General features: G+C 49.7%; 1 protein-coding gene across 1 annotated transcript in view; it reads left to right on the top strand.

The window, feature by feature from the left end:
- The window catches only part of ankmy1 (ankyrin repeat and MYND domain containing 1), a 93628-nt gene that overhangs the window by 13116 nt on the left and 64937 nt on the right, over positions 1 to 15575 (top strand). The window contains exons 4-7 of the mRNA XM_041205737.1: positions 4828 to 5044; positions 7970 to 8131; positions 12976 to 13484; positions 14251 to 14416. Of these exons, the coding sequence (XP_041061671.1) occupies positions 4828 to 5044; positions 7970 to 8131; positions 12976 to 13484; positions 14251 to 14416 (1054 nt within the window). The remainder of the gene's footprint in view (positions 1 to 4827; positions 5045 to 7969; positions 8132 to 12975; positions 13485 to 14250; positions 14417 to 15575) is intronic.

Genomic DNA, 15575 nt, shown 5'->3' with positions numbered 1-15575 from the left:
ACCCAGTGCCGCAAAAGGATGAATGATCTCCTCCGTTCCACCAGAGTAAGTCACTCTTCATCACTCCCAGTTCACACACTCACAAACCCATCACACACCCACAGGGCCCTCACTCACTGCCAGTGCAAGGGACATCACCATTCACTCTCTCACACACACCATCATTATCCTCATCCCCTCCATGGGACCACTCACCACCCACACAGGCCAGGCATACTTATCATCTGGCTCAGCAGGCATCCTGATGCACTCTCCCCATCTCTGTCTATGCAGGACAAACTGGCTCACAACAGGAAGGAAAGGTAACAGACAGGTGGAGGGATGCTGGAATTCAAAGTTCTGACGGAATTCAAAAACAGAGCCATCCAGCTGGCTGGAGATGACCGGGACTGGTCCTGTGCTGACAGTGAGGTCGGCGCTGATCTACCAAGTGAGGGTCCAGCAGTGCAACATCCATCAGATAAACATGCTCTGAGTGATGTGCCCTGTTTCACAGGCCAATGCCATGCACTAATTATCATCTCTTGCTTTTGCAGGTACATCTGCCAAACAGCTGACAGAGTCCATGACCCAGGGCCTCCAATCAAGCTCCGAAGAAACCTCCAAAGAGGAATCTGAAGGCACCCTCCCTGAAGTCCCATCACAGCGCTCACCCATACCCTCCCACAGTGCAGAGACACACACCTCGGTGGGACCTAGCTTTAGAGTAGCCTCGGGATCACAATCTGGTGAGCACATCGCACTGTCTGATCCACAGCAGGCAGAGGCAGGGACTTCCCAGGTCCCCGGCACTCGGACGATTGCGGGAGGCAGAATGTTGCTGAGTCCAAGTCAAATGATGAGCCTCTGGACTTGGTCATGTCATAGTTGCTGGAGCTGCAAAGGTAAGCTCGGGAACATCAGGAAGGGATGTCTGCTGCACTCTTCAGATTGCAAGGCACAATGGAGGAGTCCGTCTGTCCTCAGGCTGAGGTGATAGCGCCGGCATTGCAACGCTCTGAGGTCAACACTGGCAGGATGGCGATCGCCATGGAGACCTTGGTCCAGGACGTTGTTCCTGCACTGCTGTGCGGGCTTAACTCCATCGTTGATGCCATGGTTGGCCTCCAACAGTGTACATGACAGGAGTGCAGGGCAGCTCAATCTCACTCCAGCTGCCCCTTATGCTCACGGAGTCAGCCAGGGGCCTTCGGGCACCCATAGGAAGGAGGGCTAGCAGGTGTAAGCTCCGGAGCCATCATTCAGGTGCCCCTACCTCTGCTGTGGATGTCCAGGGAGCACCAAGACATAGCGGCAGAGTTAGGAAAGTTAGGTAAAAGTAACTCTTTCGAGTACAAACCCGTTTCCATCTGTTTCAGATGAAGTTACATTGTTTCATAGTTTGCCATTGTGAGATTTGAACTCTTGATCTTGGGGTTACAAGCCCAGTATCATAACCACTTGGCTATTTAGGCCAAGCAGCCTGGGCATGGGTGTTGATCACTTGTACCTACTGTTCACTAAAGTCAATAAACTCCTAAGATTGTCTCCCTGCCCAAGGCTCCTTGTTCTGATGAGCAGTGTTCATGTCACTCAGATGTGAAACCTTTTTGCACAAGATAAGGGCAGGTTTCTCAGTCCAGGGCCTCTTCCCTGTGCTCTGTGCAGCCTTCAGGCCACAGTGATGGTCCAGCCTCACACTCCCTGGAAACATTACTGATGCCTACACCTCGATGGTGCTGGTCATTGCTGCCAGAATGTCGTGGGCAGGTGCCACAGAGTTCCCTCATTCTCTCTGTGTGCTCCCAGCACCTTTAAAGTGAGGCTGGCCCCCATCACACCAGCATCTGCGACCAGTGATGCTGTGCACCAGCTCCTGAAGGGCTGAGGTGCTGAAGGCAGACACAGAATCAGATGTGTCTAAAGTTTCATGGCTGCGTCTCTGAGATGGCCCTGATCACGGAGCGCAAGTGAGCTGCCCTCAGCCAGACAGGAGTCAGACATTCTCAGAGGCTCTGTGAAGATCTATGGAGGGTCTTCACTGCATGTTGTCATCATCCTCCTGTGATCGAGCAATTATTAGGGCCTCCACTGCATCCCCATGACAGGAACATTCTCACAGAGGGTATTGGCGCTGAGATAAGCCAGACTGGAGTCTAATGTTCACAACTGTGCATCCTCCACAAATCTGGCAGCTATGAGGGCTTCCCTAGTGTGCCTGCCTCGCCTAGCCAGTGCGAGAGCCTCATCCCTGTCGTTGTCACCACCGAGGACCCCCTCACCCTCATCCCCGTCGGCATCTTCCTCATTAAAGGAGAACTCCAGCTCCTCCATCTCCTCCTCAGCCAGCTCCTCTCCCTGTTGCAGTGCCAGGTTGTAAAGGGTGCAGCAGAATATGACGATGTGTGACACCCTCTGCGGACTGTATTGCAGGGCTCCACCTGACCGGCCCAGGCACTGGAGCCACATCTTCAGCATCCCGATGGTCTGTTCCACCAAGTTGTGAGCTGCTGCCTGAGCCTTATTATAGCGTCGCTCTGCTGCAGTCTGAGGATGCCGCATGGGTGTCATCAGCCACGGCCTCTGTGGGTGGCCCTTGTCCCCAAGGAGTTATCCCTGCAGCCTCTGTGGGCCCTGGAAGACTTCAGGGATCTGTGAGTGACTCAGGATGTAGGCATCGTGCACAGTCCCTGGAAACCATGTTCATACCTGCAGGATGCGTTTCTGGTGGTCACATACCAGCTGCACATTCAGTGAGTGGAAGCCCTTGTGGTTGTTGAAGTCCACTGCGTGTAGCGATGGAGACCTGAGCACCACATGAGTGCAGTCAATCGCACCATGCACCTGTGGGAATCCCGAGATCAGGGTGAATCCAATGGCCCTTGCATCCTGGCTGTCCCAGTCCTGGGCGAAATGCACAAAGTTGTGCGCCATGGAGAAGATGGCATCCGTGACCTCATGGATACATTTGTGGGGTGGATTGTGAATCCCACAGAGGTCACCTGTGGAGCCCTGAAAGGAGCCACTGGCATAGAAACTGAGCAACATGGTCACTTTCATAGCCACTGGCAGTGGATGCCCTCCATGTCCCCTTGGCGCCAAGTCCTGCAGTAAGTGGCAGATGTGAGCCTCCAGGTCCCTAGACATGCGCAGTCGTCGGTGACACTGATTATCAGTCATCTGCAGGAATGGCAGGCAGTGTCTATAGACCCTGGGTGTCTCTAGGCGCCGACCAGCCACGGCTCACTGTCACGCCTGGGCAGCGTGTGCAGGAGCCCCTGCTGCCCCTTCTTCATGAGGCTACTGCTCCTGCTTTTGCACAGCCAGGTACCTCAGTCACTCTCTCCTCCATCTTCTACTGTCTCTGTAGGCCATCAGGCACACAGCTAGGTCACCAGGATCCATGATCCTGCAGTATGAAAGAGAGAGAGACGTGGTTATCATGGCTGTACTTAGCACCTTTCCTGGCCCTGTGTGACCGCCCCTTAATGCTTCCCGGAGAGTGCTGGTTACCCCTCGGATGGCCAGAGATGAATGCGCTGCATGGCTGCCCTGTCAACCTGCGACATGGGGGACACTGGTCCTACGTAGGATGCTGAGATTGCAAGGAGCTGCTACATGGCCAGCGATAGCGAGGAGATGGTACAACGTGTGCAGTCCAACTGCTCCACGGTCCAATAAAGTGTTGGTGGACTCGAAGTCTGTGTCGGGTGGGTGGAGGGTTGTGGGGGGCTGGGGGGATGCTGTGGGTAAGGTGTGGAGTGCTTGGTAGCCCTTTGGTGCCTCCGCGTTGCTTACAGGGGTGGGCAGGCTAGGAGCCCAACCCCAATCATATCACTGTGGCTGCGCCTGATCTGTCTCAGTTGCAGAGGCCTGGTCAGTTTATACAGTGTCCCTAATGTGTAGCCACTGCCCTTCCTTACCTTCCCCCCACATCAATTGCCTGTGCGTGGGATGCAGCGCCAGGTCAGCACTTGACCCCCCACCATCAGCAGTTACCTCTGATGCTGGACAGCACTTGCCTCCAGACACCATCACCACCCCTCGCTCCCCCCCCCGCACCCCCCCCCCTCACTCCTCAGCAGTCACCTCTGGGGCCAGGTATCAGTTTCTGAATCCCCCCCACCCACCCCCCCCCCCCAGCCCCACCCCACCCACCACCCCCCCCCCCCCCCCCCCCCCCCCACCCCCCGCAGTGTCCCTGAGGCCTGTAAACAATGGATGAGCTGTGGTGAACGCTGCTGCTCACTCAGTTCCCCCAAAGTGAAGGCTGCCAAGTGCACGTTGTCTGCGTGCTGTTGTGAAACACGTCGCTGCGCTTTCCTGCCAATGTGGACAGATGACACAGTGGGGTTCCGAGACCCTGGTGGGATGGCCTTTTAATTATATGCTAATATATTACAATTAGCACCTCGTCAACCAATGGCGTGAAACGCAGCTCGCCATCAACCGCCTGAGCGAACAATCGCGACCTGCCTTCACACTGCCGTGAAGCAGGTCACGCCATATTTTCCACGTACGCCACTTATCAGCCTGCTGCCCAGGGCCTGGGAAAACTCCACCCAATGTTTCAGGTTGATGATTGATCTGAAATCTTAAATGTGTTTCTCTCTCCACACATGTTGTCTAACCTGCCGAGTGTTTCCAGTTATTCCTGTATCCATTTTATTATTATAAAAATATTGAATATGGACAGGGGAGTGGGAGGGAGAAGTTGTTTAATTGCATGGAGCATTCGCAAGTGGGCGATCATGTAATGTAACCTCCAGATACATGTCCAAATAGAGTCGAGAGCACCAAATTCAATGCACACTCCGTTAACATGGTGCCAAATTCACTTTCCTGCAGGCATGCTCAGGCTAAACTCTCGTGGGATGTGGCAGCTGTAATAGAAGGAAAGCGAGAGGGCTTTGGTCCAAAAGGACCCCTAGAGTGCAGCTCCGAACAACTAATCATTGAAGCTGGAGAGGGGAACCATGAGAAAGTTCGCAAGATTCTCAAAACTAAATTAGTGAGTGCAGATGTTGCTGATGTCCATGGCCATATGTCACTGATCGGTGCCTCAGTAAGTATCACTTCACTTTGGAGTATGTATGAGGAACTTTCATAGCAAGTAGCATTATTACCAAACTGCCTGCAAGGATCCACTCTCAGGAATGACCCACTACACTGAGAGGTGCTCACTCCCTGCCAGGGGACTATTGATCTCAGTTACAGCAAGTGGACCTGTCATTGCACAATGGACACTGGGATAGCGTTCCTTGCCTTCCCTTGTTGGGTGAATCAGTGCTGACTCAACACTGGGAATGCCCTTTCAGTGGGGCAGCAAAAAAAAAGGAAAATGTCTTGCACATAAACAGCACCTTGTCACACACACCTCTATAACAGCAGCCACTGTCCTTTCTGGGCCTCCGCTCAAAGGCATAGAGCCACATAGATGCCTCTCTGTTGAGAGAAGGAGAATGTGCTTCATGTAGCCTTATTACCGTTCTAACCGATGACTATGTATCTATCCTTTCACTCTCTGGATGTGGGGGGTGGTACAGTGAGTCAGAAGCTGTCCTTTCACACTCTGGGACTGGGTGGGTTAGTGGGTCAGACACTGTCCTTTCACACTTTGGGACTGGGTGGGACAGTGGGTCAGACACAGTCCTTTCACACTCTGGGACTGGGTGGGACAGTGGGTCAGACACAGTCCTTTCACACCCTGGGACTGGGTGGGACAGTGGGTCAGACACTGTCCTTTCAAACTCTGGGACTGGGTAGGTCAGTGGGTCAGACACTGTCCTTTCACACTCTGGGACTGGGTAATACAGTGGGTCAGACACTGTCCTTTCACACTCTGGGACTGGGTAATACAGTGGGTCAGACACTGTCCTTTCACACTCTGGGACTGGGTGGGACAGTGGGTCAGACACTTTCCTTTCACACCCTGGGACTGGGTGGTAAAGTGGGTCAGACACTGTCCTTTCACACTCTGGGACTGGGTGGGACAGTGGGTCAGACACTGTCCTTTCACACTCTGGGACTGGGTGGGACAGTGGGTCAGACACAGTCCTTTCACATCCTGGGACTGGGTGGGACAGTGGGTCAGACACTGTCCTTTCAAACTCTGGGACTGGGTAGGTCAGTGGGTCAGACACTGTCCTTTCACACTCTGGGACTGGGTGATACAGCGGGTCAGACACTGTCCTTTCACACTCTGGGACTGGGTGATACAGTGGGTCAGACACTGTCCTTTCACACTCTGGGACTGGGTGGGACAGTGGGTCAGACACTTTCCTTTCACACTCTGGGACTGGGTGATACAGTGGGTCAGACACTGTCATTTCACACTCTGGGACTGGGTGGGTCAGTGGGTCAGACACTGTCCTTTCACAGTCTGGCACTGGGTGGGATAGTGGTTCAGACACTGTCCTTTCACACTCTGGGACAGGGTTTTTAGGCTGACCACCAGCATAGAATTTCCTGGACCATTGAGAGCAGGTTTGATGTGATGGGGACAGCCCCACCAGAATGTCAGCCCAGTACTCGGAGACTGTGAGTCTTCTTTCCACTCTTGGGCTCTAAGACATGGAGGAGCGGCCGACTGCACTCCCCTCAGATGCAAGTAGCGCTCTGCACGTCAACTTAATATTCAACAAGGAGTCCTGTTCAGAGTAATGCTGAAATCCATAACTATCCAAGAAAGAGGTGGGAATAACACCACAAAGTCATCCCTTACTCCGCTATTGTGGAACCCGTTCAGGGGCAGGAGGTGCCTGTCTGAGCTGGAAGGTAGGGGAGGTGATTGGGTGTGCGTGTTGTTGGTGGGTGGGTGTGGGGAGTCGCACCTCACTGGAGCTGATTTCTATCTCCTCACAGAAACCATTGATGTGTGGGAGGGGTTAAACTAATTTGGTAGAAAATTGGGCACCCACAGGACAGAGGAAAAGCAAGGTGCATTGAGGACTAGGAAAAACAAATAGCACAAACTCGGAAATGTGGTAAACATTGAGGAGTATAGTAACAGAATGCAGGAGGACATAGACAGTCTGTTAAAATGGGCAGACAAAATTGTCAGATGACATTTTTGGAAGGAAGAATGAGGAGGGACAATATGAACTAAATAGTACAATTTTAAATGTTGTTGACCAACCATGAGGCCAGGGGGTGTAGGGATACAAACTCTTAAAGATGGCAGAATAACTTGAGAAGGCTATTAAAAAAAGCACATGGGATTCTTAGCTTTAATAATCGAGCCTTGAGTGCAAAAACAAGGAAGTTATGTCTTTCTAAAACACTGGTTAGGCCCTAGCTGGAGTGTTTTGTTCGATGCTGACCACTGCACATGAGGAAGGTTGTCAAGGCCTTGTAAAGGGTGCAGAAGGGATCTATTAAAATGGCACCAAGGAGGAGGGATCTCCATCATCTGGAGAGACTAGAGAAGCTGAGGTTGTTGCCTTTAGAACAGCGATGGTTAAGGATAGGTTTAGTAGAGGTGTTCAAAATCATGAAGGGTTTTGATAGAGTAAATAAGGAAATATCTGTTTCTCATGGCAGAAGGACCAACAACCAAAGGACACAGATTTAACATGATTGGCAAAAGAACTAGGGGGGGAAATATTTTTTCACATAGCGAGTTGTTGTGACCTGGAATGCGCTGTCTGAAAGGGCAGTAGAAGCAGATTCAACAGTAACATTCAAAAGAGAATTAGAAGAAACACTCGAAGGGAAAAAAATATGAAAGGGCTACGCAAAGAGCCAGTATAGACGTGACACAATGGGCCAAATGGCCTCCAATCCTGTATGTTCTTTGGCAGGGACTTTTCCCTCCAGCCCCAAGGCAGGATGGAAAATCTGATGGGCCAGCCAAAGGCCCCTTGACTTTGGGCGGCAATGTCTGGTCCCGCAGTGGGTAGGATGGAAAATCAAAGCATTTGATTGGGTGATTGTATGTTGATGTGATTTTCCCCATCTTACATAGCTTCATCTGAGCAATTTCTTACAGGCTGTTGGCAGCAGTGTCATCGTCAACCTGCTGCTCGATAACGGAGCAAACGTGAACAAGTTGAACAATGAGGGTGTTTCTGCGCTCAACTGCTGCTGCATACTTTACTACCCGTCAGGCTCCTTTCTACACAGTGAAATCTACAGACTCTCAAACAAAAAGGTGTGTTTCACTTGAAGCCAACATCGGCTGGTGAGAATTTTCCCAGAGTACATTTTTTATTTCACAAGGCAACTGGTGAAAATGAAACATGTTTCACTTGCTGTGGGACATCCACACTCTGTTTAACTTAATTTACAGAGTTATTCAGAAGAATCTTCACCCAAAAAGTAGTGAGAATGTGGAAATCGCTACCGCAGGGAATGGTGAAGTGAATAATATAGGTGCATTTAAGGGTAAACTAGACAAGCATATAAAGTAATAGACATTTACAATGGTAGAGTTGGATGAGAAAGGATGTATCCTTACACCATATTTTTTTATTTAACTTTCAAGGGATGTAGGCAAGGCTGGCATTTGTAGGCCTTGAGCTGAGTGGCTTGCCACACCTTTTCAGAGGACAGTTAAGAGTCAACCACATTGCTGTGGGTCTGGAGTCACATGTAGGCCTGACTAGGTGAAAATGGCAGATATCCTTCCCTAAATACAACAATTGTTTCATGGTCATCATTGCTGAAACTAGCTTTTCAATTCCAGATTATTAATTAGATTTAAATTCCACCAGCTCCTGTAGTAGGATTTGAACCCATGTCCCTGAGCTCGTTAGCCTGGATTGCTGGTCTGGTGCTTTTTACACTGCACCACCAACTCCCACTTGTGAAACAAAAGAGATTGTGGTGTTGAGGGGGGGCAAAGGGGGATGTGAGAAGGAGGGTTAGTGTGAGGTCACAGTCATCTTCAGTGGTTTTAGTGCCACTACAGACTATGGCTTTACCATCTTCTCCATCAGGGCAAGGACATAGAGCCATACCTCTCACTGCCAATTCAGTGCTGTTGCCACTGGCTACCCTTCACCTTCTCCTGCAATAAAGGCAAAGTGTGTCAGTGAGCCTGGTGCGATTTGTTTCAGTGGTGCAGCTGCCATGGCTGAAGAGCTGATGGTGCCTGCAAGCTGTGTGATGTGGTATGAGTCTTGCAGCAGTGTGAAGTGAGCAATGGTGTGGTGCAGCATATGAATGCCACGTATGGGCCCTGATTGATAGAGACTGTTGGTGGGTGAGTGATGGGGATATGGTGCATTGAGCTTTGTTCAAGGCTGGTGGTACAGTTGATAGGACATGGCATTGGAAGATGCATTCACTAACCTTGACTACTCTTGTGAGGCCATTGAACTTCTCGCAGACCCAGTCCTCAGGGCGGAACAGCTGGCATTGATTGGCACAGCAATTTGGTCCTGCTGCCTTCTGACAGTGTGTTTGGAGCCTGTCCTGGCCTCTTGTGGTTGATGGCACCTCTCCTCCTCTGCACCTCCTCCACCAAGAACTTCAGTGCAATGTAGGAGTATCTTGGAGCCACTCCCTGCCATGCTGTACCACAATGCTTAAGAGATGCAGGCTAGCATTAAAATCGATCTAGCCTCTCGTGATTTTGCGCCTTGTACTCAAGCATGCAGCCACTCAACAGTGTGGTTAGGACGATCTGTACATAGCTGTCATATAAATGAGGTGGCAGCACATTGCTTTGGAAGCAGCAGGTGTGGGTTGCAGCATGAAGTGTGATCCTCACACCGGTTTATGGGCCTCATTGGATTTTGTAGCCTTTGCTCTTAGCCAGGCAAGCTTGTGCTAACAGCAGCAATGTTTCACCTGGATGGTTTATACTCGTGCCGAATGCAGAGCTTGAGTCAAAATGAAAATGAAGCCTCAGGTCAGAGTAGACTGATGGTGCTATAATTAGCCGGATTGGATTTGTCCTGCTTTTTGTGTACGGGACATACCTGAGCAGTTTTCCACATAGCTGGGTCAATGCCAGTGTTGTACTGGAACAGCTTGGCTAGGGGCGTGGCAAGTTCTGGAGCACTCATCAGGTCAAACATGGGCAAGGAAACCTCCTGCTGATTACCACCTCCCTCAGCTGATGAATCAGTGCTCCTCCATGTTGAACATCACTTGGAGGAAGCATTGAGGGTGGCAAAGGCACAGAATGCACTCTGGGTGGGGGACTTCAATGTCCATCACCAAGAGTGGCTCAGTAGCACTGCTATTGACCAAGTTGGTCGTGTCCAAAATGACGTAGCTGCTAGACTGGGTCTGCAGCAGGTGGTGAGGGAACCAACAAGAGGGAAAAACATACCTGGCCTCATCCTCACCAATCTGCACACCACAGATGCATCTGTCCATGACAGTATCAGTAGGAGTGACCGCCTCACAGTCCTTGTGGAAATGAAGTCCCATCTTCACATCGTATTGTGTGGCACTACCACTGTGCTAAATGGGATAGATTTCGAACAGACCTAGAAACTCAAGACTGGGCATCCATGAGGCGCTGTGGGCTATCAGCAGCAGCAGAATTGTACTCAAACACAATCTGTAACCTCATATCCCCCACTCTACCATTACCATCAAGCCAGGGGATCAACCCTGGTTCAATGAAGAGTACAGGAGGGCATGCCAGGAGCAGCACCAGGCATACCTAAAAATGAGGTGTCAACCAGGTGAGGCTATAACATAGGACTGCTTGCGTGCCAAACAGCATAAGCAGCAAGTGAAAGACAGAGCTTATTGATCCCACAAGCAATGGATCAGATCTAAGTTCTGCAGTCCTGCCACATCCAGTCGTGAATGGTGATGGACAATTAAACATCTCACTGGAGGAGGAGGCTCCACAAATATCTCCATCCTCAATGATGGGGGAGCCCAGCACAGCAGTGCAAAAGATGGGCTGAAGCATTTGCAACAATCTTCAGTCAGAAGTGCCAAGTGGATGATTCATCTCGGCTCCTCCTAAGGGCCCCAGCATCACAGGTGCCAGTCTTCAACCAATTTGATTCACTCAAGAAATAGCTGAAGGTACTGGATACTGCAAAGGCTATGGGGCCCTGACAATATTCCAGCAATAATACTGATGACTTGTGCTCCAGAACTTGCCATGCCCCTAGCCAAGCTGTTGAAGTACAACGCTGGCATTGACCCAACTATGTAGAAAATTGCCCAGGTATGTCCTGTACAGAAAAAGCAGGACAAATCCAATCTGGCCAATTATCACACCATCAGTCTACTCTCCATCATCAGTAAAATGATGGCAAGGGTCATCAAGGTGCTATCTAGAGGCACTTCCTTAGCAATAACCTGCTCACTGATGGTCAGTTTGGGTTCTGCCAGGGTCACACAGCTTCTGACCTCATTACAGCCTTGGTTCAAACAAGGACAAAAGACATGAACTCCAGAGGTGAGGTGAGAGTGAATGCCCTCAACATCAAGGAAGCATTTGGCTGAGTGTGGCATCAAGGAAGCATTTGGCTGAGTGTGGCATCAAGGTGCCCTAGCAAAACTGGAGTCAATGGGAATCAGGGGGAAAACTCTCCAATGGTTGGAGTCATAAAGGAAGATGGTTGTTGGAGGTCAATCATCTCAGCTCCAGGACATCAATGCAGGAGTTCCTCAGGGTTGTGTCCTGGGCCCAACCATTTTCAGCTGCTTCATCAATGCTCTTCCTCCCATCATAAGGTCAGAAGTTTGCTGATGATTGCATAATGTTCAGCATCAGTTGTGACTCCTCAGATACTGAAGCAGTCCATGTCCAAAATCAGCAAGACCAGGACAATATCTAGACTTGGGCTGACAAGTGGTAAGTAACATTCTCTCCACTCAAGTGCCAGGCAATGACCATCTCCAACAAGAGAGAATCCAACCATCGCCTCTTGACATTCAATGGCGTTACCATCATTGAATCCCCCATTGGGGGTTACTATTGACCAGAAACTGAACTGTGGCTAAAAGAGCAGGTAAAAGGCTAGGAATCCTGCAGTGAGTAACTCACCTACTGACTCCCCAATGCCTGACCACCAACTACAAGGGTCAAGTCAGGAGTGTGATCGAATACTCTCCATCTGCTTGGATGAGTGCAGCTCCAACAACACTCAAGAAGCTTGACACCATCCAGGACAAAGTAGCCCGATTGATTGGCACCACATCCACAAACGCTCACTCCCTCCACCATCGACGCACAGTAGCAGCAGTGTGTATCATCTACAAGATGCACTGCAGGAACTCAGCAAGCCTCCTTAGACAGCACTTCCAAACCCAAGACCACTACCATCTGGAAGGACAAGAGCAGCAGATAGATGGGAACACCAGTAACTGGAAGTTCCCCTCCAAGTCACTCACCAACCTGACTTGGAAATATATCACCATTCCTTCACTGTAGCTGCGTCAAAATCCTGGAACTCCCTTCCTAATGGCACTGTGGGTGTACCTACACCACATGGACTGCAAAGGTTCAAGAAGGCAACTCATCACCTCCTTCTCAAGAGCAATTATGGATGAGCAATAAATCCTGGCCCAGCCAACAAAGCGCATGCCCCATGGACGAATAAATAATAAAAACCTTTGAGAACCAGTTTTTGAAGTGTGCTGCAATATGTTCCTTTTGGCTAGTTTATGCTCACATATGTGTCATCCCTGGCCTAATGCTCCAGTGCAGAGCCTTCCAAAGTGGGAGCAGAGGGAGTTCAGATGCTGGCGTAATTTTACTGAACCTTGACTCTCCCCTCTACTGCACTCCAAACTAATAGGGCTGAAACAGTCGAGGTCATGAATTAAATAAGCCGCTTTCTGTGATATGCGTCCCTGCCATGGGACTAAAAATGGCAAATCACGAAAGGTAAACCCAAACTTTATTTCCAAATTGACTCCATGCTTTCTCCTAGGTCCAAAACAAAAGTGTCTCAATTTAATCTTGTTGGGTATCTTGTGCCAGGAACTCAGTCTTTTGCTCAGGTTTCTCACCGGAGAGTTTATCGTTGTGCACCTCACAGTGACCTCACGTTGTATTCCTTTGCCCAACAGGCCCAGCTGTCTGCTGCAATAGCCCCAGCGAGAGAGGAAATGCAGGAGGAAACAGATGATGAACTGACCACTCAGGTGAAGATGGCCAAAAGAATCTCACTTTACGATAGCAAAATCAAAGTGAGCAGCATAAGCTTCAAGAAGCTTGCAGCCATTGCATTGTCGTCAGAAAGCACAAGTAAGATGAAATGGCCAGCGGAAAGGCAGGCGGCGCAGGAGGGGCGTCTGAATTTCGAAGATTCTGCGGAGGAGGAAGGTTTAGTCCTTGAGACTGACGAGGATACTGACAGCCTATTGTCACCATCAGCAGGGCCTCCCTCAACTACTAACTTTGATTCTTCACGCAGCGTCCGTCACTATCAATTCAATGTCACTGGGCGACAGCTGCAACGTGCAGCTCAAGTCTTAAGTAGAAACCAGCATTTTAAGAGCTCGGCTGATAAATCCTTGGGGGTGCCTGATTTCAAGCACGATGAAGGAGTATGGAGAATGGCAGTGATGAAATCTCGGTAGGTGCGACAAGAGCAACAATTTGTCTCACTTGCCTTCCTGGGGCTCTTGTACTGAAGGCAAACAACTTAAACACAACCCAAAACACATTACCCACCAACACACTTGACCCAGATCAATGTAAACTGATGTCCATGCAAGATGTTTTTCCTCAGTTTCTGCCCTCCCCCCTCCATCTTCTCATTGCCTGATGGGAGCACCAACTCAAGCAGAGGGTACAAATTCATGGCAGGCTGCCCCTGCATACTTCATTTGCATGCCTAGTAGTGAGTGGCTGCCATGAGGAATGACTGCAGCTGCACACCAAGTGCCCTCATCTGACCACCATCTGCAGTGCAAGCCCAAGGCTGCTTGTTTTCTTGGCTCAATAACTCTAGGGTCCTGAGGCCCACTGTTGTGCCATTACTGTAAACACCCAAGTCTGCACCTGCTAACTCAACATAGGGATCAAACGTGCAGCTTTCCTGCATAGGCCCTTTCCAGTCAGAGTCCTACTCTCCCCTCCCCATTCCTAAGTACAGTGTCAAGGCTAAATTATCCTCACACTCTCCCCTGCCCCATTACTAATTGCACTGACCTCTCTGCAGTCAAATTAACTCTTCCTTGCTCCATTACTAGAGTACATGTCCAGTGTGGCTCCATTTAGTTTGGCCCTTTGTTCCAATGCGCCTTCATTAAAATGTGTTAATCCTTGACTTATCATAATTATCGTGGACTAAATGATAGCACAATTCTATTTTTTTTCATATGTGTTGCCATTCCTAGACATCAGAGGAGAAGAGGAATCATTAGCCTGCTTCTCCAAAGAGGAGCTGATCCCAATAATTCCACAGTTCCGATGCCACCACTCTTTTTCCCTATATTGGCAGGGGACCTCAATGCAATCAAGTTACTACTGGAGAACAAAGCAGACCCAAACTACCAACTTCAGGTAATGCACTAAACTGTCAAAGCAGCACAATGAAGGGAATAGCCACCATTGATGTGATTGGATGCTGTGATGTGTTAACAAAGCACAGGTGACAGTATGACTAGCTCTGAGCTGTCATGCAGTCTTGAAACTCAACAATAATTTGCATTTATACCGCTACTTCCCAATCCTTTTCCCACTGTGACCCCATATTAAATTTTGAAAATTGCCACGGCCCCAGAGTGAAAGCAGGGTGGGGTGGGGTAGAGCTGTGGGGAGTGGGTGGCTGGCGGGGGAGGTGGGATTTCTGAGAGCAGTGGTGGTGGCGGGGTGGGGGGGAGGGTGCGGGGGGGTGGTAGTGAGATTGAGTGTGGTGGGAAATGTTTAAACTTGAGGGTTTTTTTTAATGAAAACATTTACCTTTTCACAGGATTTTTTTTGCAGCAGGGATCAGGCCTCGAAGATCTATTCATTATCCATGTCTCCCCTCCCCATTAGAAAAAAATTGAGAGGATTTAAAGCGGCCTCGCAGCTGTTCAGTCATGGCAGCCATAGTTATCTTGGAGCTCCCAACCCCAAACTCCCATCTCGTGACCCCACTGGGGTTCGTGACCCACTGTTTGGGAAACCCCCAATACAATGGGTTTAACATCATAAAGTGGCCCAAAGCACTTCTCAATGATGTAATCAGAAAAATTGAATGCAGAACCAAAGATGGCATTTTAGAATGGTTGACAAAAAATCCTTGGATAAATTGACGGGTTCTAAAAGGCAAAAGGGAATTGGAATGGGACAGGTAAAGTGGGAAGTGTAAATGGAAATAGCAGAATCATTACCAACAGTTGCTGTCTGAAAAAATGGGAGCAGTAGTCATGAAATTGTTGAACTCAATGTTGAGGCTAGAAGACTGTGAAGTGCTTAAGCAAAAGATGAGGAACAGTGTAGGAAGCCAATGACAGAGAGGCCAGAGTGGGAGTGGGGCAGGGAACGCAAATGACAAGTGACAAGAATCTCGGGGCCATTGCTTGCAGACTGAAAGGAGGTGTCCTGCAAAGTCGTCACCCAGTCTGTTTGCTCTTCCCATTGTACGGCAGACCACATGGTGTGCAGTGAATGTAAGATACTAATTTTCAAGAAGTATAATTAAATTACCATTTCATCTGGAAGGAGTGTTTCAGCC

The sequence above is a fragment of the Carcharodon carcharias genome, chromosome 2, assembly GCF_017639515.1.
Source record: "Carcharodon carcharias isolate sCarCar2 chromosome 2, sCarCar2.pri, whole genome shotgun sequence".
Lineage (NCBI taxonomy): Eukaryota > Metazoa > Chordata > Chondrichthyes > Lamniformes > Lamnidae > Carcharodon > Carcharodon carcharias.
This window is presented reverse-complemented; position numbering and strand designations above follow the sequence as displayed.